The sequence below is a fragment of the Strigops habroptila genome, chromosome 10 (assembly GCF_004027225.2).
Source record: "Strigops habroptila isolate Jane chromosome 10, bStrHab1.2.pri, whole genome shotgun sequence".
Taxonomy (NCBI): Eukaryota; Metazoa; Chordata; class Aves; order Psittaciformes; family Psittacidae; genus Strigops; species Strigops habroptila.
The window spans coordinates 13,690,442-13,716,731 of NC_046359.1; the positions used below are offsets into that span (position 1 = coordinate 13,690,442).

The following is a 26,290-nucleotide window of genomic DNA, read 5'->3' on the forward strand; positions in this document are numbered from 1 at the left end:
CCAAACCTTGGCTCAGCTGCGGCTTAACCTAGCAGGCCTTTCTTGATGCCTTAGCTTTCAACAGTAAATGCCCTTGCTGCCTACAGGTCTCCCTCCAGGGTACAACTAGGAAGATTTCACTCTTGGCAGCAGTGAAGCATATGGTGCTTTCAACAAGATGCAGACATTCCTCTGTCCTGCATGAAGGGCTCAATTACACAGGGCTACTTCCTTAATGCCTAGAAGAGCAAGTTCTTTAGAAAACAGCTGAGGGTTTTGGCTGGCAGAGGTGTTTTGGGTCAAGTTTGTTGGGTTTGGCGTGAGGGTTTTTCTTCCCCAATCCAGTCACTCTATTGTGCAAGAGCTTAGTGGTTAAAGAACTCCAGACTTGTGTGACGAATACACGAATTCAAATCCACACTCTTCAGAGGGGATTGCATCACGATGACTTTGGCTTGGGAGGGTATGAGTAGCTTTCTACCCATCTTTCACCAGTGGTTCCACTTTGTGCAAGCCTGGGACACAGAGCATAAACCACTTTTGCTGTGGGTGAGGAACTTCATTCACAAAAAGAAGGGAAGTTCCAGTCTCCACTCCAAAGCCTTTTTAATATAAAACACATTAAGTGAACATAAAAGTAGCCCACATTTTCTTTCATTCCCACAACTGTAGGGCTTGCAACTTGCTTTCTTACGTGTCACAGCCTCTCTTCTGCAAACTGTTTCTCTAACCTTTACACAAGTGAATCAGACTCACTCTTTCCAATCTATAACTCAGTGGCTGGAAAAGGAATGAACTGAACATGGCTCTCTCATGCTTACAATCATTTTAGTTGGACATTCACTGAAGGCGAGAAGAAAGTAAAAAAAAAGACACTTCTTCCCCCTTGAAGCACATTTTGAAAGAAAGGCTTCGACTCTACCTTCCTCTTCTTTTCAAGAAATAAATCTAAAAAAAAAGGTAAAAAAGAAAAAGGTTCTTACACCCTAAATTCCAGACATGGAAGACATCACTTCTTTCTACTACAGTTTTATGCCTAGGTCCCGAGTGAGAAACACTGCACCTTCCTAATGTTTTTGTTATTACTATTCACACATTTACCAATGAGACAGCTTCTACCTTGTGTGCTTTAAACACTTTCACGCCAGCTCAGCTCCTACCAGGCCAGAGTACTGCACACAGGGCTGTGGATTCCAGCGCTGTTGCCAGGGGCCAAAAAATTGGGCAAGGCTGTACCACACACTGCAGCATTCAAATAGCTCCATGCATCTCATTAGAAAGGTTGTAAACAGAGAACCAAAACAAGTAGAAGCTTACATGAACACAGCCACTACTCTAGTAACAAAAGCAAGGGGGAAAAAATAATAATAATCACTCTTCTCTTACTCAGGTGCAATGCTGGCAAAGGGCAAACACCTTCAACTCTACTGAAGAAAAAGGGAATTGGCGGTGCTTATCGTATCACAGGACTGACTGCCGTACTAAACACATCCAGGATGTCTGGATAACACTCTAGCTCTATGTATGGAAGAATCATCCTCGTGGAAAAAACACTCTGTTTGTATAACCAGGTCTGCAATTTACATGCAAATTGCTTACACAATTGAAGAACTATCCCCTCCTGGCTTTTGTGATTTTATAGTCTGAACACGGCAGAGACTTCAGTTTACTAAAAGTGATGTTCTTCTGTACAAACTCTGTTTCCATTATATTGAAATAGTGGGCAAGTAACACGGACTACATGAAGTCATACACACCAAGAAATTTACTACAGTAGGCTTTCTGTTCCGAAGTTTAAGACAGTTTGTGTTTTTCCTTTATACCAGGGTCTGACACTAAGTTAATAAGCCTTTTATTGAGATTCAAAAGCTATTACATTATACACATCTTCCTCTACTTACATTTGTTAACCTACGCTGAGGCACAGGATTAAATTTTACGCTTCACTGACAGAAAATAGAATCCTAAATCACCAATGCACGTATAATTGTTAATTTCCCCACTTGTTTCTTGTGGTCACAGTACCTACTTTCTTCCTTACCACCATCTAACTTTAAACTTTGACATTTTTCGTCCTAGCACTGTGCTTCAGTTCAGGCCTATCAAATGTCCTATTTTCTTTAAATTATCTTTCCTAAACTCTCCCAATTACCCAGACCAGCAAGGTTTACTAAATTTTGCACAGAATTATAACAAATTGTACTACTGAAGCAAGTATCAGTATATTTTAAAACCATAATAGAAACTCCTGCTAATATCAATAATAAACAGCAGCAGGTTCCAGTAGATTAGGTACCGGCCTCATACTCAGAAAAACTGAGTTTCTCTTCTATTTTACTCTCACCTACTCTTCTAGGTGACCTTGGGCAAATCAGTATCCCCACATTGCAGCTTCCCCAGCAGTAAAAATGAATTGAGCAAAGTTGCAAATCTGTCTGGAAACTCCAAATGAAGCACAACATAAGAGTTAAAAATACATTTCCCTATCTGCAGATATATTTGCCTTTTATAGCTTTTCTTTATCCCATTACACATCAGCAGCAGCCTAAGATTGCTTTTCCTTTCTAAATACACTCTGGTGGTTCTTCAAGAAAGGCTTTAGGCTACTGCCTTACTTTTTATCACATGCTTGATCTATTTCTGCTACTGCATCTACTTTGAAGGACCAAGAGCTTGTATTTAGCAATACACACTTAACACTTACTTTAATATATTATGTCAAAAGCTGCTGTTGAACACATTCCTAAGCTACAGGGAGAAGATAAAACAGGGCACATCAGAACAGAGCGCCAATTATCAACGAGCAGCGACTCATTCTCTAGACCCTTGCTCATGTAAGTAATCACGCAAGTATTTGCTTTCACAACCTGCCACGGGAACCAGTCATCAGCAGATTTTTACTGGAAATACATGCACTGATGAACCAAACCGCATCAAAGCAATGTAAAAAGATTCCTCCTCTTATGCACTGCTAGATCGAAGAAGCACTACTTTTCATTTAACAGGAGACTGCCATTTAATTAGCAAATAACACTGTTTAGCTGTGATGCACTTCACTCACTTGCCCTCTTCCCATTTCTGGGTTTGTTTGGGGTTTTCTGAAAAAGATGCAATTATGAGATGCTTTATCTCCTTTCCTGTGTCAAAATCTAAGGTTTGAACAACGTTTTCTATAAAGCTCTTGGTTTTGCTAATTTTGGGGAGAAAAGCCCACCAAAAGGAAAAAGCATACTTACTCATAATTAATTAGTTAGTGGATAAAGTTGTCACTTGCCACATCATGCCACAAAACCCTGTTTTGACTGACACAAACATGAACTATGATGCACTTAACTTCCAGCCACCTTCCTGATCAATGAATTACTACAACGCATGGAAAAATTTACTTAATAAGTTGATGGACAGAATAAGGAAAGCTTACTCCTGTACTGTCAATAGACAACTTCTTGAACGTTAGGAACTGAGCCGTTAAGAAGAAGGAAGAAACAGACCTTCCACACCACAGACATGAAACGTGACAAATCCAGCTATTCCCTGAAACATCGCAAAACCGATCCGAAAACGCTATCTTCTAGGCGTAGCGCTAAGGAGCAAGGAAACCGCTGTGCATCCAAGAGGGAAGAGAAAGGGGGAAACGCATTTGCAGCTCGGACCCTCGCGTATTCGCGAGGTGGGAACACGATCCCAAACGACTCCGGTGCCGGCGGGGGAAGGGAAGGGAGGGAGCAAGGGGTAGAAGCTATCTGCCGGGAGGGGATCGGAGCGGAGCGGAGCCGAGGCGGGCCCGCCGTCCCCGGAGCGCAGTCCCGGCCCCCGCCCGCCCCGTTCTCCCCTCCCACAGCAACTTCCCCCGGCCCGGGACGTGGCCGGCCGCAGTTGGGCAGGGAGCGACGTGACGAGGCTGCAACCGGTCTGAAGTCCACAAAGAAGCCATCTGCCTCCGAGAAGCGGGCTGAGGACGGGCGGACAGGCGGGGGACACGGAAAAGCCGGGGGGAGTTCCACCCCGCCTGAGCGCCAGAGCCCCCCCACCCGCGGGGGTGAGGGGATATCCCCGCCGCAGGACCGGGCAGCGCCGCCCTCCGCCCGGCCCGGTGCGAGCCGCCCTGCCGCCGGGGCACGGATCGAGCACACCTTCCCCGCCCGCCCCGCGCCGGGCTCCGGGCTGGGCTCTCACCTTCCTCCCGCCGCCGCTGCCACCGGCCAGCGCGGCGCTGCCGCCCGAGTACATGTAGTAGGCGATGCCCAGCACCCAGAGGAAGGCGAAGCAGAGCAGCAGCCGAGACCTGCGCCGCATCCTTCCTCCCTTCCTCCCTCCCTCCCGCGCCGCCGCCAGGCCACCAGGAAACGGCCAGCAGCAGCCTCCGCTCCTGCCGCCGCTGCCGCCGCGCAGGGTCAGGGGGCAGAGGGCGAACGCCCGCCCCCCGACCAATCCCGCGCCGCCCGGCCCCGCGGGGGGCGGGCCGGGACTACCGGCGTCGCCATGGTTGCAGCACGCCGGGCCGCCGCCTCCTCGCTCACGGGCCGGGGGCTGCGCGCCCCCCGCGGCCGCACGGACCGACCCTGCGCTGCCGGACCCTGCGGACCCTGCGGACCCGCTCCCCAGCGGCTGCCTGAGGGGCCGACGGCCAGGCGGCGGCGGGGGCAACGCTCCCGCTCCGTGAAGCGGCGGGGCTGCGCCGTCCCCGGGCGGTCCGTGCCAGCGGAGTGCCTTCAGAGCCGTGCGCTCTGGGCCCCGGGCCGCCGCCTGCCTCCGGCCGAAAGCGGCGGCGGGGCAGCACCCGCGCTCCGTGGGTCTGTGTGCGGGCTCCCTGCGGAGCTGCGGCACGGGCAGCGCCGGCGGCGGGACCTCTGGCTTGAGGAGTGGTCCCGGCTCGCCGAGGGCTGCACACGCATCCAGTGCAGTGTCCGAGCACCGTCGTACACCACTGATGTGTCGGTCGTTCCTCTTTTGGGTTGTTCCATTCCCACCCATGTTGGCGGGTTATACAGGCTCCCAGGTCCTCAGAAACTCCAGACTGACCACCACAAGTCGTCTGTCTGCCTCTCTCCCTGCTGTTCCCGCTGAACAGCAGGGAACAGAGAACATGCTTTATGAAGGTGCTGCCCTTGAAGTCATTTGAGGCAGGTCTTCATTAAAGCTCAAAGGTGAGAAAGTCGTGTTGGATGATGTCCAGTGTCATCTGTGTGACACGTATCTGCATATCATCTGATAAGCCTCTGCCTTATGTTATTTAAGAGATTCTTCCGTGGCCTCAGGGGAGACATCAAGATCCTGACAACCCCACTTTCTCACTAAGATGACACATCCACTCCCCTCACACTTCGGGGGTCTCTGCCTGGATTTTCACAGGAGGTTCATCCTCATGGGACTCCACTCTCAGAGGCTGCTCTGTTGATACGGGGTCATTGCCCGCTAAAATTACCTTTCTTTCTGCTTACACAGTTCCACCCTTAAACACCTCAGGACAAATGCCACACTGCTGCTGGCTCTCACTGTGGGTCACTGACTGGTGCATGCACAGCTCATGCTACTCTTTTTCCACACCACTGAGTTTCCTGTTGTTCGGCATTTGCTGCTATCTCATCCCACTGTGAGACATCAAGAAATGAGAACACAAAACTAAGAAGGGAAGAGACATTCTCTAACAACTAAAAAGCACCTCTATTTCAGAGCCATTGTATCCAGTCAAAGCAGAACAGTACTGGTTTTTAAAGATTTTCTGACATCTCACCATGTTTATCAATAGGCTGTTTTACTGCAACACATCCTGACTGTACCCCGCATTTCTGTCCTCCTTCTGTCTATACTGATGTTAGACCTCTGCCAGCCCAGAGCTACAAAGGCTCTATAAAAGTCTTCTCCCCAAGCTGTGCCAGAATGTGTCAAGGTTCTGGCAGAAATTCTGTTGCAAGAACAGGAAAAGATCCAGCAGCTGAAAGAAACGGCAATGAAAAGCTCACCTGCTCACCAGTGCAGTAACCCCTCTGACAGTCTTGTCAAGAAGGTGATTCATGTCAGTGTTGGCACTGCCTGGGCAGAAGTTGTCTGGCATGCAAAGATTTCAGTGAATAACTGTTTACCTTCTCACCTGCCAGAGCCCTGATGGAGAGATAGGGTGGGTGAAAAGACAAAAGAAGAAATCACAAATAAGTATTCATCCAGGAAGTGTAAAATAAACAGATCATAGAATCATAGAATGGTTTAGATTGGAAGGGACTTTAAACTTCCAACTCACCCCTGCCACAGGCAGGGACACCTTCCACTAGACCAGGCTGCTCAAAGCCCCATCCAACCTGGGCTTGAACACTGCCAGGGATGGGGCAGCCACAGTTTCTCTGGGCAACCTGTGCCAGCGCCTCACCACCCTCACAGTAAAGTGTTTCTTCCTGATATCTAATCTAGACCTACCCTCTTCCAGTTTAAAGCAGCTCCCCCTTGTCCTATCACTACATGCCCTTGTAAGAAGTCACTCTCCAGATTTGTTGTAGACCCCTTTAGGTACTGGAAGGCTGCTATCAGGTCTCCTCAGAGCATTCTCTTCTCCAGGCTGAACAAGCCCAACTCCCTCAACCTGTCTTCACAGGAGAGGTGCTCCAGCCGTCCAGTCATCTTCATGGCCTCCTCTGGACTCTTTCTTCAGAGCAAATGACTTTTTCAGTAACCTCAGCATTACGATTCTTGGTTTTGAAGGGAGCTGGAGAGAGACACCCACTTTGTGCAAAGCACAAGTTTTGGAATCAAATAACTGGCACCTATTGAAGTGAGGTACACTGGAGAGTGTGGGCTGCCAGGAGACATGCACATGTTCTCGATTAGTTTTTGATTTATCCAAAGTGTGTTTGATGCAAGTGAGAACAGTTCCTGCAAAAGCACTGGTGGTGCCTGGGTCTTAAAAGACACACACACATGCGCACACACACACTCTACCCCAAAGGCTAGATTTTAATTAGCAAGATTTTCTGTAGAATTCAGAGCACTCTCAGCAGCCCTATCTTGTGAACATACTCATAAACTCCTGCCGCTTAAGCTCTACAATCAGCTAGACATGAGATGAGGAAGTGGCTCCCCTGCTACTGAGGGATTCCTTCACTGGGCAGATCTGCTGAGGAAGAAGGTGCTCTGCATAACATGCTTCCCCACAGAAAACATATACTTATGTGTGTCAAGCACTCAGTTCTGGAGCCATAATCCCATTCTGCAGGCCACTTACTCTTTGAACTCCTTATAAAACCTACAGAATCTTTTCTTGCTCTTTTCATAGCCTAAAAGATCTTGGGACGGTCTCCAAATGTCTCGCCACAGCCCCAGGTATTTTCACTGATTTTAGCAATGTGCTTAGATAGATTTTTCCCTTTCCAGCAAAATTAGCCAGCCATGCATGTACAGAAAATCATTCTGTAGCCACACGCTTCACAAGCTTACCAAAATAATCCACTGCACATGCTCAATCACAGTTTTCAAAGGTTTATACCTCAGTCAAATCAAAACTAATTTCTTCTTGAACAAGCAAATACATGTCTACTTCAAGGAAGGCTACTTCCATGTCAGAGTTCATTTTTCAGTCTTCTGCTGATAAAGTTACAGAAATGCTCAAAAAAAGCTGTAAAATCCTATTTAGCTCAAGAAAAGTTGTAGGGTGTTTTGTTTTTTTTTCATTCTCATGATATTCTGAACTGGCTGAACCAGTTTTGTTCAAATCTTTCCAAAATATTCACATTTGGACAAAGTCCCAATCCGGCAGATTTCATCCTGAATCATTTATATCTCAGAGACCACAGAAAACACAGAGGTTTAGAATGGAAAATGTTACATCGCTTTAACTCTAGGAAAAGCTGCCTGTTCCATTACAACGCATTTGTGTGCACATACCTCTTTGCCTCAGAAGTCCTAACGTGTTTAGTCAGAAAAGCAAAACTGGAGGAAAAAAAAAAAGAAGACACTTCAATTAAAGCAAGGAACTCAAGAAAAATGTAAGATATTTTTAATTGATTTTCCCATGCATTTCAAAAGAAAATATTATCATATTTTAAAAGCAGTGTTGCTAGAATGATTCACAGAATATAAATGCTTCTGTATCAACCACAGCACTTTAAACACAAGAGAGACGAAGCATGTGAGAGTACAAATAGGAGTGAAATTTGCAGAAGGAATCATCAAAACTTTGCCTTTGATCTATAGCGCAGACACCTAGCTTCAGCAGGACAAATTGTGATCTAGTTAAGTAGGGTGTAAACCAGAGGGAATTTGACTGAATTTATTGGAGAGTGAGTATAAAACCTGACACAACTGCAACTAGAGTTTAATTCAGAGTGTTAATGCTCATCTTCTTGTAACTGAAGACCACAAAAGCTGCTCATCCTTTTCTGGAGCAAAATGAACTAGTCAGGGTTCAATGAACCCTCAGACAGTACAAATGGAAAGCAGTACTCACCTTTAGGAATGAGTCAATCCCTTACTCATGCAAGCAATCTTGTCCTTGCAAAGACAGGAAGGAGGCTTTTCAGATCAGGTCTCAAACACAAAAAATAGGTTTAAAAACTTTAAAAGGCCAAAAATCCAATTAAGATGCCTGAACCTCTTTGATACACAGAGGCTATTATGTTGCTGATCCAGTTCAGATTACATTCTTTCAAACATGTACAGTTATTTCAGAACATATATCACTCCTCCTCTCTCATGAGAAAAGTTACTCATTAGCCTAACGTAAACTGGTTTATAACATAGAAATCACACATTAATGTGAAATTTAAAATACATCTGTACAGGATATAGGTTTATTAATGCCCCGAGAGCTTGCGCTGAGTACTCAGCCCAAGCTGAGTTTGTGTTTGTAGTGCAAGAATTGTGTTTGTAGTGAACGATACTGATCCTGCAAACGTTTATGCAAATGTTTAACTTCATTCAGTGCGTATTCCCACTGGAGTCAGTTGGACTACTCAGACGTTTAAAATTACATGCTCATGGCTGAGTACTTGTAGGATTAAAGGTTAAGTGCAGATAGCAGGTTTGAAAATCTATGTGGGTGTTTTGCAATTCCTCGCTGCACAGTGGTAACAATGAGAAACAGACTACCTCCTCAGCTAAAAACTTGGGAGTCAACATGTCCTTTCCCATCTGTTTAGATGCCAAGAACTATGTTTGTTTAATTTTTCAGCACAGTTTTTGATGCTACCCAGAGTAGGCAGACGTGCTGGCAATAGCATTCGAAAGTGGCTCACTTCCAGAAAATCTTGTTACCCTCCAAGAATGTTTTTTGAGGTGTTAAAACCCCAAGTAGCAAATATTGTATCATGCACATTTTACCTTGAAAACAGTGTTTCACCCTGCCTGACTACAGGGTTTGCCATACAAGGTTCAAATACCTTGAGGCCTTTTAGAACCAGAGATCTCATCCTAGACTTCGATATCGAGAGGTAGTATCTTCACTTCTAAAGCACAAAGAAATGGCTACTTCCTCTGATAGCAGAGGGATTTTTATGCTGTTTCCCCATTAGAGTTTGATCAACACATTACATCATGAGATGCAGTTATTGTAATCTCTGCATTTTCTCACAGAGATTTGAAGTATCAGCTTAAGCCTTCACTCTTCCAAGGCAAATGATCCAAATCTGGAAGCCCTTCCTCTCTATTAAATAAAGTTTAAGGTTCAACATTCCTTGGAGTTGTTCAGTTCTACAAAGAGAGGAAACAGATTCTTTTCCTATGGGTGGTGAAGACAAAGAAAGAACAACTCAGCCTTTGGTAGGCCTCCCGCTAAAGATGGCAGAAGCCAGTATAAACTGCAGTCCCATTGCCAACTATTCTTCCTGAGCTGAGTCACTTAGTGTGTTGGACTGAACTTCAGCAGCACAAAACAACCCTCTGCAGCATTCTGTAGGCTGATGATCGGATATCGAAATATGATACAGCTCAGAAGCATCTCTCATAGGAGAGTGATGATAGATGAAAGAGAGAATCTGCTGTGAGGAAAGACTTGCTGAAACAACAACCCTACCTTTGATTGAGGTAATCTGATCCTCCTTCACTGCATTTATCTGAAGTCTGGGGGTCATGCTGGTTTCTTTGTAGCTGCCAGAAGAGGTAAATACTGATGATCTGCGGTCTAAGACAGGGCAGGAAATTCCATCCTTTCCTCTTGAGCAAGACTACATTGCAGTGGTGTGCAGCTGTGGTACTGTAAGTCATTTGAGGCTAGGGTTAAGCACTATGTGCTAATGCATAATACAAAAGTCTATTTTTGAGCAACAAAGACAAATGTGAACACATCACACAATGGTGCTGTAATCTCAACTGGTACTTTGTCTATTCAAACTCATAATCCAAATCAGTAAGGCTACAGCCAAGTAATTTGAGGCTGTCTATGATACAGCTTTGCCACAGCAAAGCATAGAAAATGCAGCTGTGTTACCCTGCAATAAGATTCCTGGAGATCAAGAAAAAGGTTTCTCCATGTTGAAGTGTTCTTTCAGAAGCAGGGTTTGCTTATCTCTTTAAATGAAGTCTTTCCTAGCTAATTGCACCATCATCAGCTCACCATGGGGAATGTGGGAGAAGGGAAAAAGAAAAAAATTGTAAAGAGGACTGAAGGAGGTGTGGTAGGAGGGGAGGTGAGAGTATGAGGAAACGACACAGCCTTTCCAAAGTTACTGCACTATATTCAGGCTCTCTCCCTGCAGTGTCTGAATTGAAAAGACTGATAAGTGATTCAGATCGCCAGCTCCCTAGAGTGTCAGACCCTGGCTTCTTATACACACATCAGGGAGAACCAGATGCTTAGTGAGTGCTCGACCTAGGTATTGCAAATGCTTCTCTTCAGTGGCGATATATTCAGATTCAGAGAGGCAGAGAGAAAGCCTTTCCTTGCTATACAGTATTTTAGTTTCAGCTGAATAATGGAAAACATCTCCTCACTTATTCCCCCACTTCCCTTATAGTAGGAGTTAAAGTAAGCATTTTTAGTCTGAGACAACAGAAAGCAGGTCTCCAGTTTTCTGGAGAAGCATCCTAATTGCTGGCAATGACAAGCTACTTGCAGAGGTGCCATGGTGGATGGGCTGAATACAGCTGAGATGTCTTTGATTAATACTTTTTATTTTTTGTAAGTGTCATTCTCCATGTTCATACTGCTGGCTCCCACTCAGATGCACACACAGCAGAGCCTATGCCTCAAGAGTGGTGTGCTGCCCATAGCAAGCTATTCACACAATTCCTCCTATGCACAGTGCAATTTGGCAGTCAGCAGTGCTGTACATCCCCGGAGACTCCTCTGCACCAAGTGAAGGACACCACTCCCCACATACCTGCCCTAGCACCATGTCTGCTTTTCGCATTACAACTATGGCTAAACAAATAAACCGCAGTGATATATTTTTATCAGCGCTATAGATTGCACTCCCGGATATTGCTCAAGAACATTTTGCACTGTGCAATTAAAAGTAGTCTTTTCACAAGCACACATCATCAATAAATATGTTGCTTTATCATGTTCATTTGCATATTTACCAGTTTGCAAAATTTGGTGTTTGGATCCCACAATCATTATAACAAACTACACAGGTGTTCTATATCACACTACAGAGCATATTTCATGTAAGAGGGAAAAGACATGCTCACAGCTATTTTGGTTCACATACCCTCTAGAAGTCATATATTGCTTTCTCCCAAATTTAATCTTTCAGTGCTTTGGAACAGTCAGTAAATAGGCTCACTTACCACAGGGGGTGGAAACTGATCCCATTCGTAGCCTTCATGACCCTTTTGGCTTCAAACCTTTATCATCATTTGTTGAAATCGTGAAAGACATTGTTTCTGAAAACAGGGCAAAAAGCAGCAAGCCTGGAGAAATCAGTTTTGCACTGTGACTCTTCCAACAGAAATTAGCCAGATCAACCCTCTGTGGAACATGTCTGAACCACAATGAACTTGTCCCCAGTGCCTATCACGCAAACAAAATAATTTGAAAGAGGAACTGGGGTTGCCCTGCAGAGACCATGTATGGACCATGGGTCTCCTTTGTTCTTTCAAGAGTTTCAGGTAGAGGAGCAAGTGTTTTCTTCCAAGAAGTCAAATGGCAAATAGAACAACTTTCTTTCCTGGTTCTGTAAGCTGAAGGTCTGTGGGTTTGTGAACTGAGGTTAAGGTCCTTTTTCCTTTCTCATTCTGCTGGAGTATCACTCACTGTTTTCTTCAGCTTTCAAAACTATTTCTGAACTGAGAGACACATGTACCTCATGGAGAGACGGTTACATAATGATTTTACTTTTACTTGTAAATTAGATTTTTCCAGTGCAGACAGGTGTAAATGAGCCCTTCCCCACTGAAATAACATTTTCTGGACTCACTAATTCTCCAGCAAGGTCATTCCTTCCATAAGTCCGAGAGGGAGATACTTTGCCCGATTGTCATCTCACATGCACTGATGTAAAATGGGAGTAACTCTGCAGAAGGCCATGTTACTACAAGGCTAAAACTGATGTAAGTTGAAAAAAAGAATCAGGCTTCCCATACAGCCTTGTCTCTCACTGAAAGATGGCAATATACGGTGGAGGAAAAGAAGGTATTTGCACAGAGCACTTCACATCTATATGTACTTCATACAGAACAGTCCTAAAAGCTGTCACCACAGCAGACTTAGTGCATGGAAATGCTCACAGGGCCAGCATAAAGGCTTTTGTGAAGGGAGAGAGAGTGAGAAAGGCATGAGAAGAGGAAGAAGAGGAAGAGGAGGGGAGAATCAGTAAAGAGAGGACATGCCCTCTGCTTAGTTATGTACAGGCATATACTGGTTGTGTCACAAAGCCCAGCATGAGGGACATGCCTTTGCACTGTAGCCTTTCATGTGTCACTTGTTAAGGAGGGGGAATGCTTCCTGCTGTGATGTTGGGGATAGAAAACTCTGTGATGCTGAACAAGAAGAAAACTGTTACTAGTATCGCATCTTTATAAGCAGCATTTCTACTGCATACTTATTCTTCTTTTGCACTTAGTCATCCCCTCTAGATGGATGTCCCAGGACAATCTTACGGGAACAAACATCCTTGGCTGTACTGACAGTAGAAAACATTTACCAGCTATTCTCTGTGTGTCCTTGTTACAGAAGAACTCACTAAATACTTGCCTAGGGACACAGATGTACCCGCAGAGGTACAGCATGACAGTGGTGAGACAAATGTGCACACACTATATTGACCTTGGCAGTCATACACCATGTGGAGCACCAGCAGAAACGCTAGTAGTCCATGAGCAGAAATCCTGCCTCTAACCAGCACAGCCCTGCCAAGCCTAGCAGTGCCTCACCTAAATCATTATTTGTCTGAGTCATCTGCCCTTTCAGGATCCTGCATGCTACGTGCCCTGGAGCAGTTGAGACCCAGAGCTGTTGCTGACGAGAGTGTGAGGGAGAGTGTGAGGTGGATGGCGGCTCCACGCTACAGACACCGTTGCAGCTGAAGGCAAGGATCACATCAGGAAGAGAGCCATGTCACTGCTTGTTAGCCAGGCACACACCTGTCCGCTCTAGAGAAACCCTGTACTTAAGCACTATCTCCCTGTGCTCCCACACTTCCCCATCGCTCTGTCAAGCCACTGGTACACGATTTCAGCTGGAACAAAAACAGCATCCTCTGTGCTTGGGTGTCATGGTCTTCCCTGCTTTTCGATGGGACTCTGCTAGAGGCTGGATGCAATGGGAAGCCTCACCTGCAGCAGGACCACTGTTAGCTTTTACCTTTCTCTTTCCTGCTTCTATTTCAGTTTATCAGCTTCACAGCTTTCACCTTTCTTCCTGGCAGGCAGACTTCTTTTAAGTTCGATGAAGGGCACTGCATTTTCTTGCCGCAACTAATCACATGTTTCCTAGCATGTGACTAAATAACAATAATTAAACTGGCAGCTGGAGTTTCGCTGTGTTAGATCATGGTGCTCCATGCTGGCTCTTCATAGTATTTCCTTGCTGTCTATGCTGCTTTCTTGGCTAGGTTACCTTCAGTCATACCATGTGCTTGCGTAACAATAATAAACAGGAAAAATGAGGCAGTTTGTAAGAATATTATTTTAGTTAGATTTTCTGTTCTAAAAGCCAAAAACCCATCAGCAGGCCCAATACACCCAGGAGAGCTGTTTTTTCCCTCTACTCACTAAAACATTGAGCTGTTGTACAGCTGTATCAAAGAATTTAATGGGACACCAAGTTAGTTCAGGATCCCACTGGTACTTCAGCTGCTGAATTTGATCATCCATGATCTCATATCATTGCTCATGAAAAGAGAGAGGGAGAAAAGGTTGGGAGGTTCTGTTTGAAGGACCTGAATAGATTCAGATCTCAAGCACTTGTCGGGGTCAGTTTGCACATGTCATTCTTTTAGTTCTTGAAAAATTGTACTGTGCTGATGCACAGGAAAAAAACTTAAAATAAATGGCCTCCAAGAGACACAAGAGACCCTGACAGGACTCTCACCCCACCAGCCAAGGAAGCAGGGTCCTGGTGGGAACTTGAGGCACCAACTGATACATTGAGGAGCCAAGGTGCTTCTGACATCCCAAGAAATACAGAACCAAGGGGCTTACACTTGCAAATACAGCAGAGGTCTTCATTTGTGATTTACCAGGTGGAGAAGTTTCACCTTCCAAAAAGAATAAAGTCTTCAGAGAGGAACTTCTTCAACATAGGAAACCCTGCCAGAGCTGTGCTTTTATTCTGCATGCCCTGTGGGGAATGACATTACCTAGACCTGAGAAAACTTTGAATAAATAAATCAGCTCAGCCAAGGCCTCTTTTCAGTGTGTAACCAGTCACCCCCTTCCCATGTAAATCTCCTTGCTAAGATTTTCTTCTGCTTCCTTGAGAAAAGCCCAGAAGCATTCAGACTGGCCTTGCCACAAGCAGGCTCCCCACATGTCTGCTGGGGAGCCAGCAGCCTCAGGCAGCTGGTAACAGCACACAGAGCTCCCAGTCTACACCAGAGAGAACTGGCTGGGCTGCTCGCTCCCCTGAGGCTCTTCAATAGCTGTCTGTGAAATGGCCTGGTCTCAGGCCGCTCAGAGTGGATCAGAGTCCACAGCCCAGGTTATGATCAATGTGTGCACTTGTAATAGGTACCTGCACTGTGGGTTGTTGCAGGGGCCACAAGTGAGCCAGTACACTGCTCTCAGTCCTGCTGTGCCGAGATACTCCCCAGTAAGGAAGCCTTACTAAAGCCAGCACTGATCCTGTACCTGCTCAAACATCAATACAGAGGGTGTTGACCTGGCACCATTCAGAACCATTAAATTTGCTAAAAGCAACCAATCATAAAGAACAGATACAATTGGAATTTCCTGTGTTTTCAGCTCATTGTTCCAGTTAGATCTCCAAGCATGAAAGCAACCCTATGTAGAAAAAGACAGCTTCAAGTGAAGGCAAGATGAATACCTTCTGGAAGCAAAAAGATATATTTTGTCAATTGATTACACAGATGGTAAAATCATACAAGCAGTGGCAAGGTTGACAGCAATTTGGGAGAACTGGCAACATCCCAAAGGCTTAGGAAAGCATCCTCTTCGCCCAATGCTTCTTGACATTTCCTCAGAGAGCAAGTTTGCAAATTGAGCGTTTCTGAGTTCAGACAAAACCTCCCAGGCTTGTCAGGAGTATAGATGCTGCAATTGACAACCCAAGGCTGTAAAACTTCTATAGGTGTTGCCATTCCTTTTTTTTACTCTTTCTTTCTTTTTTTTTTTCTTGCTAGAGGTGGCTCTTATAACATCTTGACTCCTGAGCGAGATGAATTCTGTCAGTGTGCCAATTCTTAGCACTAGGCAATGGAGGGCAAAGATAAGGCTTCGGATGTGTCCCACTTATATGTCAGAATACTGCAACACTGACAAGTATTTTAGTGCTGTACATTCCCTGAATACTAAACTTCTTCCTGGTACTATCTTGTGCTATACAATCTGGCTGGTTTTATACTTCAGTTTACCAGTGTCCTTTTTCATTTGCAGTTAGGCTAGTCGAGGAAGAAAGCCCCTCACAAAAATTAGGATTGTGTTTTTCCAATCTTTAGTCAAGTATGTAGCACATACGAACTAGTCACACAAACCAGGATTAGAAGTCCTAGAGCTAAGATATATTCACTCCTATTTCATCCTGAAGAGTTCTTTATCAGAGCTTAACTCACTATTTATCTTTGCAAGGTTTAAAAAAAATGTTTTATTACCAAGCTCAGTGCCTCCTTACCATCCTCAGAGATGATTGAGTGGAGAGTGCACTTATAAAATTTGCGGACGATGACACCAAGGTGAGAGTGGATGGAAGCACTTCAGAGGATGGGATCAGAATTCAAAATTATCTCAATGTGTTGGAGAAACAGTGTAAAGCTATCAAGACAGAATTTAGTAACAGTGCGTACAAAGCACTACATGAAGAGATGAAAGATCAAATGCACAAATACAAAATGAGGAATCACAGAAGAGTGGAAAGACTGAAAAGAAAAAGAGGATGTGAGAGCTACAGTATGACACAAAGCAAATACGAGGAAAGCAGGTAAAATTCCTGAAAGGCAACTCTCATACGGGAGTGTCATATGCAACAGGGAATCACTTAGCTCTGCAAGGCACTGGTGAAGACACAGCTAGTGTATTGGAACTAGTTCTGGGTGGCTGTTAAAAAGAGTAACAAGAATATAAGGCATTTAGAGAATGTAGCCTGTGAGAAAGATCAGGTAATTAGGTTGGTCGTTCTGGAAGCTCCAAAAGGAGATTCTTATCATCATCTAATTCTGCTCCCTGCTTGTACATGTGGGTTTTCTAGTAGCAAGAGTCCTGAGGGGGTTGCATTCCCCCTTTACCCCCAGTTCCAGCTACAAGGCATGGGTACACACAAGTGGTCACACATACCCCTTTCCAGTCACTCCTAGATCTGATATGGGACTCTACTCATAATATTTTCTAGGTCACCCTGGATTTTTGCCCTCACTGTGGTTGAAAGCAGAGAAGGTTTATTCAGGGTTCAGCTGTCCGTGAAGACCCTCAGGCTCCAATCTGTACCCTAGGATCAACCCTGCTGAAGGCAAAGCCTGAGCTGTGGGATGCTGCAGCTCCCATCGTGAGCCGCAGGCTGCTGTGCAGGTGCTGTGTGAGCTCTGAACTGCCGTAAGTCCTGCATCCCTGCCTGCCAGGGCTCAGAAAATGAGGAATCCACAGCATTGTTCCAGTTTGCCCCCTGAATGCTGCTTCACAAGGAGCTCTGTAAAACAAAGGTCTCTGCCAGAGCCTAAAAGCCCAGCAGTCCTCACAAATTCCCCCTCTCCCACTGCAGTGCTGACCTGCAACAGTTTTATGATCCAGGGATGTGGAGGAAAGGACCAGGCTCTTTCCTCCATGCAGGTTTGTAATAGAGCACCAGGGAGTATCTGTGCAGCAAGAAAATGAAGTTATCACCATAGCTTCACCTGCTCCCTGCCTTAGTGAGGAGTAGTATGGGCAATGTTTCTGGGTCTCTGCACTGTTAGGCGCTGCAGACGGTGATGCAGTATCAACGTGTGTGAGGTAGATAACTTCAAATTATAAGAAATGGTTTAGCCGTAGGAGGATGGGGCACCATGCAGGCTGATGTGCCCTGCTTCACAGTGGCTCTTACAAATGATTTTGTTCACAGTCCAAAAACCCCAGCAATGCAATTAGCACAGAGAGTAAAGCTGAATGGCAACCTCAGGGTTGAGAACCTTGCAGGTAAACAGACTGGAGATCTCCCTTGCATCACCCTGCACTGCTTTCATTACAGTTGGAGAATATCCTCCCCCTGCTCCAACAGACAACCAAACCTGTGTGAAAAGGCAGTAAAGCGAAATGTAGAAGCTTTCATGCAAGTAGTTCTTTTCTTGGAAAGTATTAAAAAAATTGCAATTGCCTGTATTTTCAGAAGACTTTCTTCGTACAAAAGAGATTTTAAGTCAGAATAAAGGAAGGCTCCTCGTAAACTCTTAACTTCCTCCTAACACGCTGTTGGACTTCTGATATACCAGTGCACCAAGTCACTGCATGGATGAACTCAGGTGAGTTCTAGCCATCTCAGAAAAGCTCAAGAAAACTTCTAAATAGGGAGATTCACACTTGCACCCAAAAGACAGGGCTCATGTGCACAGCATTCAGCAACCACCAGACCTGCCCGGTTTTCCTCCCGCCTCTCAGCAGTCATGCTGCAGAAAGCGAAAAATCAAAATATGTTTCCACAACATCCTGGCATCAGCCTTTCCACGTAACATTGATTTTCTTTTCCTCTTGCACTTTCTCAGCAATCCAATTCTCAATCTACCTCACCCTTCTGCCAGATTCTGATCCCTTCTCTCCTGCAGACAGGCCCTTTGCTCTGCAGAACATCCCCCTGGGTTCACTGGCTTATTCACATTGAACAGGAGGATGTTGTACATAAGGACAGCAAAGTCTGATCCTACTTGCTTTTTACATCCATTCACAGCCTATGTTTTCCCATCCCATAAATTCAACATATTATTTTTAATATCTTTTATATCCTTCAGCATCTTCCTTTTTCTCCTTCCTTTCAGAGCTTTTAATTTTTTTATTCTTTCCTCCCATTCCCCAATTCCCTCTTCCAACTCCTCCTAAGAAAAATGAGCACCTAGAAAAATTCTCTTTTTTTTCCCCATCGTTTCTTTTCTTCTCTTCCAGTGCTTTTCTCTAATTCTGTATTTTCTTCCACCTACTTTTCATGCTACACCCATATGTTTCCTCAGCCACCTACTGATTTATTTACTTGCATGTTTCCTGCTTTTGGCTATTGTCCTCACAGAAGCCCTCACATTTTCCCCATTTCCCATCACCTCCTGGTTTTGGCTCATGTCCCCTGCAGCCAGGGTGAGTCTTTGTACTTCACCCCTCCAGCTATGAGTACACTACGAGCCAGACTACCAATTGCAGCTCATGGAACACAGAGTATTATGATAGCTCAGTACGAAAAACAGTAGGACTATAGCTATGCAGGGTTTACTATGAACTTCAAAGTCTGGACAGGACCTTAATGAATATATGGGGGCTGAGCTGTGACTCTGGTCTATGCTGGGACAGCACATCCTTGCACAGTAAAATAGCTGTAAGAGGCAGAGCAGGGAGGTCACAAACTCCATGATCATGGCAGCACTCCAGGGCATGGCAGCCTTTAGCCATCTGTATGTTATCCCATTTGGTGTTGCTCCAGAACGCTCTGAGTAATGCAGAAACTCTGCTGAGTTCCAGAGGGAATGTTCCCAAGGCTTTCCCAGGAGAAATGGTGCTATCCAGAAATGGCAGTGGAAAGAGCTGCCCCCTCTTTCCTTAGGTACCCCTTCCCTACAGGTCATGATACCCCAGCATACCTCTAGGTATGCCTAGAGTTTGCCAAATGCCAAGGAATACAGCCTTTTGGCAGCTCCCTGCAGAGCTCACAAGGAAATAGTCTTACCCCAGGTGAGTGGCACCTTTTGCAGCCTTTTGGTGAGCAACATATAGGGGTGCAAGCAGGGAAGAAGGTAATGCAGGTTAATGCAAGTTTTTGGTTGTGCAACACCTCACGTCATCAAGTGACCTGATTGTGTGCTAGAAGCCTTGTGGCATTTGCTTCCGATAACATACAACACTTTTTCATCATGCAAGAAGGGGGATAAAAGGAAAAGCAGCCAGTGTCATTCAGGAATGAGGTCCTGGAGTTCCCCCTGCAGCTGATTTAAGTCCCAGTTTCTCAGCAAGGCCAGATCCCCAAAGGTGTTTGAATGTACAGCTAACAAACGAAACAAAGAAGAGCTTGGTACCTAATGTACCACGTGAAACTCTTTCATGGTAAACCCTGAAGATAAGGGGGTGAAAGTCAGACTCACCAGAGCATAACATGCCAGTTTAACTTGGCTGAGATTCAGGCTCTGCATGCTTTTCCTACACGCTGTATGACTGAGCTCATTGGCAATGCTCAATAAATAAATAATGATAACAAAATCTGAAGCATAACCAAAAGGATATACAGAAATTACTCGTGTGCAGAATTCCCTTAGATATGGCACATTGCCTGCAGCACAGGGAGATAAAGTTCCATTGGAAGCTTACAGCAAAGTAAGGTGTTACTTTTTACAAGTTATTCCAGGGTGATAAAAACAATAATCTGAGACTGTGGTAAATCAAATAGCATATAAATTATCAGGCAGATTATATTGCAGGTCCATAAACCACAAGGATGGTGTTTTGGGAGTAACTGAAGTGTTAAAGATACCTGGATTGTTCTCTTAACATACTGTCCAACCTTTGCATCTTGATGACCTTCCAGACTGTGGTGCATCACTTGTTACTTGTGAGAGATGACTGGGGGGAAATGAAAAGGCTGGATGAGTGCAGAAGGCACAAAAGTGTATGTTGATGGAACAACATCTACCCAAAAATTGTCCTTTCTTCTCATGTTGTTCAAAACTGCTGCAGTGAAACCAGGAATTTCTAGTTGCAGAATACTGACATGAGGGATTTTTCTGTGGATCTGTGCTATTCTTTTGAGAATGAGTGCAAGGCACGAAAGAGTAAGCTGAAGCAATAAAATGCTGTGCAATGGGTAACAGATAAATAATTCAGGGCAATGGACAAGCAGATGAACACCAGCTGGTTCAAGCTGGTATTAACTGCATCTCATATTGCAAATTGGTATCTTGGATTGGATGCTCCTTGCTGTCAATAGACATCTCAGCTATTCACATTCAGGCACTTCAGGCAAAAATCTAAGGGTGGCTTCCTGACCTAGGGCAACCAGAAACATTGCTGTGTTGGAGCAAGTAACGGCTATTCCTCCAGCTCGGCTTCTGGTCTCCAGCTGTGACTGGAGCAGAAATCACAAGACAACCCCGCAAATTCATCCAGACAGCCAAGCTCTGCCCTGAGCTAGCAGGACCTCTGAGCCCCTTGGTATACACCTTGAAGGGTGATACTGACGATTTGCAATTGTAATGGACTCAAGCTTGCTCCTGCCATAGATAAGGGTGATTTCCCACGGAATTCAGTTGGGAGCAGGATAAAACCACAGGATCATACAATTCCTGCTGTGATGATAAGAAAATATCATGTAATTGTTATTAATACTATAGCTAGACATATAATCAGTGACAGATTAAACACATTCATTTGGAAATAGAGAGCCCCTAATTCAGATTTTCTTAATTCACTCCAGCAGTGAATTAGGGCTGTGATTGAAGCACGAGGAAGGCAGGCTCGGGCGCAGCAGCATCCGTGCTCCCCCAGCTCTGCCCCAGCCACTCAGCAGGGGCTGCCAGACCATACAAAGGATCAGAAAGGAGGGGTGGGAGAAAGCAAGCCTCCATTCCTTCCTCATTGCCATCACTCACAGCCCATGTCTCAGGATACTGAGTCCTAAGTAGGGTGGTTTGGGGTTTCAGTGGTCCCACCACCACTGCATACTGTGCCCCAGCCTGGCTGGTGAGTCCCCAAACCTCTCTTTGGGAATCCTCCTTTCTCCATCCTCTTCAGATATTTCAAGAACTGAGGTTCTGGCAAGGTCAAACGAAAGTCCAACCGCCAGATTAATCTGATGTTGAGAATGAAATACAGAGATTTGGCTTAAAGGCACAAGGCTCTTGAAAGTTTGGCAGCAAAAAACGGGTACCAAAATAGGGTGACAAACCCTGCAACCTGTTTAGGTGCCAGCTAACAAACACTGCTGCACCCACAGTGGATTCCTTCTGCTCACCTTTAACTGTGCCCATCTCCCAGGAATGATGAGCATCTGCTATTAAAACCCGGGCTGCCATGTTTTATTTGCTTCATGCTACATACAGAAAAACAAGACAAGTGTGAGGGAGTCAGCCCTCTTCATGAGGCCCGGCTACAACACAGGAGTGTCTTTCTCCCGCATGGAAGCAGCCAAGGACACAGGAGGGGAAGGTCTCTCTTGGGACCTTCCTTGGCAGCCATAAAAACATTCCCTTGAGCCTGAGACACCTCAGCACCCTTTGCTAAAGCAGTTTCTCTTTCCCATTTGAAATCATGTGACCTTCCATAAATAACCTCTTTAGCCCAGCTGATGCCAGCGGAGCATCCTGTGGTGTGGAAAGTGCTCCGCAGGCTGGCACACTCTCTCACAAACAGCAGTTTGCTTTCGTTTGAGGTCCCCGGTTTGGGCCAGCCTTGCCTAGACCAAAAAGCATATGCTCTGCTTTCAGATGCCTGCTCCAGCACAAGAGCAGCTCACCCCCCTGCCTTGCTTCTTCCAGATGCTTGCAGCAGTGCATTACTGGATAATGGCAACTTAAAGAAAAATTGGAATCTCTTCAGACTTCAACTGACCTTAAATATAGGTTCTGTTTCTAAATCCCTTCCTCAGCAAGAGCGGATGTCTGAGAGAATGGGTAATGGAATATAGAGGATTGCTGCCTCTCACTGTGCTTGGCAATTACCAAAAATTGTTACTGTTTGATGGCAGCTTCTATGTGATTGTACACCTGTAGCAGTGACTATGTTGAGCCTATTCCATGCTTTCTGCTAACGTGCCATTAGTTAACTGGTAATACTCCACTCTCCTTCACTGCAGCTCATTCAAGCAAAACAGCAGTTCAGTGCAGATCCAATTACAAGTATTTTACAGTCTGGGAACTCATAGCTTATTACAAGGCAAGTTTTTATTTGTACAGATCCCAGCTACAGTCACACATGGAAATACCACCCGTAACCATTTGCAGATTATTCCTGTGACGTGAATTTTCATGTTTTATAACAATAAAATTACTCATAGAAAGATGGATAACAGGTGACTTAGGACCATTCACTAGTATACAGAGGCTTGAGTTGTGGCAATCATGGTGGCAATAGGTGATTAGTTGGGGTGCCCTTACTGCTTTTATATTAGGTATCTGTCTATCACCTAAGTGAACACAACCTTTGTATGGCTGCACATCCCTATTACACAAACATATTCACATACACTAACACACATCCCTCTTTTCCACGGCTGAATTCAGGAGACCTTATATGCAACCTGTTTGATTTGGTAAATCTGAAAAGAATAAGTCTGAAGTGCAGTACAACAAATAATCGTATACCAGCCTACTCAACAATGCTGTATACTCTGCCTAAATATATATAGAACACTTAAACAGAAAACTGCACACATGTATATGCATGAAGACAAAAAGGAAGATGACATTCGTATGTATGTGTATATACACATATGTACATATATATAGAATATTTCAAAACTAAAAACGAGATTTAGTCACACAGCTTCTTGATGCTATCTGATACTGTACATCTCTCTGCATACACACATGTGCACACACTGCTGGTACTGTAAAAACCATCTGCGCTTGCCCTGTATAGCAATTTTAGTCACATTTCCCATGGAAATAAATAATGATTTATGAAATCATTCTCCTTCTGCCTGCTTTCTCTCCTTGAAATCCCAATCCTTTTTAGCAGCTCCAAGCTTACCTGGAGACAGCTAATTTCTTACAGAATGAATGAAAATATGCATCCAGAGGAGAAAGGCTCGATCTGTATCATGACTGAGGTAAAGGCTATAATATGAACTTACCCTCACTTTAATCCACAGAAGCTGAAAGAGACAGCAAATCTGAAAGTCTAGCAACCCTAGGAAAATTTAAATGGGAAATTTCATTCAACCACCAGACCCTAGGCAACGGGAAGGCAGGCTTCAGTAGTTCCAGTGCTCATGGCACTACTTTGTTTCTGTTGATCTGAAGGAGGGTGTTCCTCTGTTCCTCTGTTCCTCTGTCCATTGGCAAATACACTCACTCTGTACGATTTTGCTTCCCCCAAGCATTTTCCTGTTTCTTAAGGAGCTGAACAGCTCACTTCCAGAGATATGATTTCAGAATTCCAGTGAGCGACATATACTTAGGTTAGAAGGAATTAGACCAGGACTTAGTTGATGAGGGGAAAAGGGTCCAAGTATAATGATGATTTCTGGGTCTGGCAGCTGGAGAGGAACTAAGTACTACAAGAATTTCCAAGTCTGTTTCTCTTGTTCCAAATCCTAAACCTTATTCCCTTCCCAAAGACATAGGGCAGGATGAAAATGATGCACACCTTAGCAAAATTTGTCCACCAGGAATGTCCCACAAAATAGTGGGAGAGTCTCAGCTGAACCAGAGATTTATGCATTCTGGACGTTGTTCCAGATGATGATAGGAAGAAGATGGTTTCATGTTTCCCAGCCCTTCTCAGAGTCCTGACCAAAACCCATGCCAATCTGGGATAGCACAGCATGAATTTGCTCCTGCTTAGCACTTTCCACACTCCATGCTTCTGGAGGTGCAAGGGCAGGAGCCCAGGGATTTAACACAGCAAGTGGCTCTAATAGTGGATCTATAAACTTGCTAAGAGTTAGATACCTGGACCTTGTAATACCTCTGCTGGTGAAGGAAATCATGCACTTCCGCACTGCATAAGCATTCCCATATTGTGGGTTTTGCGCGTGATAGCAAGATAGAGCTCATTGGGATTCAGGTCACCTCATTGCCATTAATCATGTTAATAATTGAAAACATATGTTCAGCTTGAAAGCACAGCAAGAGAGTTGGGCAACCCTACATGGAAGTACGTTGTCACCCAGTTCTAATGATAGTCATTAGCATACCCTTGCCAACCTTGCATAGAAAATCCTCCCACCAAAATCAGGTGCAGTATTTGCTATTAACTTCTTATATTCCAGCCTGGAAAAGCCCTTCCCTGGCCATTCGTTTCACCTCCGAAACTCCTTTTCAGTTAAGTCTGACCCTTCTCCCACAGTGTGGATTCCGTGCTAGTGGTGAGCTTTCTGTACTGGTTGCACAGAAAAGAATTTGGACAAACTGCTGGCTTTGCAGGACCTTTTCAGCCATGCTCTGTGCCTCCCTTCCTGGCAGCTGTGTCACAGGGACAGGCACTACCCAGGGACCTGCCACCACGATTCAGCCTGAGGCCGAGTTGAGGCCTCTGAGGAAGACTTTCAGCTTTCCAATTCCAAAATAGCCCAAGCTTAAATAAGCACAGGCGTTGTTACTGCCATCTCATTGCTCCCACTAATGTGAAGCCAGTGTTTCCATTATAAATTCTGTTTTGCCAGAGCTTGCATCATGTAATCATTAAAATTAATTCCAGGTGAAAACCCACAACACAAATTCTTACCGGAGCAGTGAATTTCAGACCAAACCTCATTGCCCGTAGACAAGCTATGTTCTTAACTCGGTATCTCAGCCTTTCTCACCTCCTGAAACAAGAAGGGGGACCTTTTGCTTTGAACAGTGCAAAGCTGGGCTCTTCTTGGGCCTGGACACACTTCCAGTTTCCATGGCAGCTCCAGAAACCTCAGTAACTCCATCGTCTGAGCCCCAAGGGAAAGACGAAGAAAAGAGAGTAAGTTTAGATACAGGTGGAAGAAAGGATGAATGTTTTTTCTTTTCAGGTACACTTCTTCCCCCAGTGGGCATACAAATCACTTCCACTGCTATTAGTAACAGGAAAGAAATAAGCCAGTTTGGAAATGGGTTTTACAATCCTGTAACAGGAAGACAGGAGGGATGAAAAAAAAAAAAAAAGCAAAGAAAAAAAAAGAAAAAATTAAAAATCAAGCCTTGTTTTGGTATGAATAATATGGTTTACACATACAAACTCTCTGGTTAGATTGCATACTGTGTTCTCATCAGACCTTCTCCTACACCCTTTCTCCATTGATCCATAAACACAGCAAGAGTCAATTACACTTACCTGGATGGCAATCCTCAGTTGCTATCTCCATTTGTGCTGGTCCTTACCTCAAAGGAATACAGTGCCCCTGTGGACAAGGACATAGATGGTGATGAGGGTCATGCACATGACATCCACCTTGGACCACTGTTAGAAACAGGAGCCTGGGCAAGATGGAGCCTGTGGCTGACCTACTGGGGCTGTTAGGGTATGGGGACAGGTCTGAGGCTCCAGCAGTGCAGAGGGTGTCTCCTGACCTCTCTGGTCATACTGGCTCTCCTTCTTCCTATCTCCTGCCAAATGACTCCCACCAGTAGGCACTAGCAAGGGCAGTGCTCTGTTTCTGAGCTGTACAGCAGTAGGAAGAGGCAGAATAAGTCAAGACACAACTTTTATTTCATCTTATTTGGGGAATGGTATTTTGCATGCTTTAATGCACTGTCAGCTCATTTCTGGCACTCCCAGAGCTGAATTTAGGCAAAGGGAGGAGAATATCTCTGGGGTACTGTTTGGGGCTGAAGGAGTTAACCAGTGTTGAGACTGAATCTTTATGTCCTGCAAGGGGTGCCCCACAGCTTTTGAAAGTGAGAGCTGAGTGCATTACAGACAG

At 44.9% G+C, this 26,290-nt stretch overlaps 1 protein-coding gene across 2 annotated transcripts in view; it reads right to left on the reverse strand.

The window, feature by feature from the left end:
* The window catches only part of GALNT2 (polypeptide N-acetylgalactosaminyltransferase 2), a 99,192-nt gene extending 94,814 nt beyond the window's left edge, over window positions 1-4,378 (reverse strand). The window contains exon 1 of one of the 2 annotated variants that reach the window (XM_030499789.1): window positions 4,156-4,378. In XM_030499789.1, coding sequence (XP_030355649.1) covers window positions 4,156-4,275 — 120 coding nt within the window. In that variant the 5' untranslated portion in view covers window positions 4,276-4,378. Of the gene's footprint in view, window positions 1-3,470; window positions 3,597-4,155 lie in introns of those variants that run through there. The other variant, XM_030499790.1, reaches the window with a different exon arrangement.
* Window positions 4,379-26,290: the final 21,912 nt, after the last annotated feature.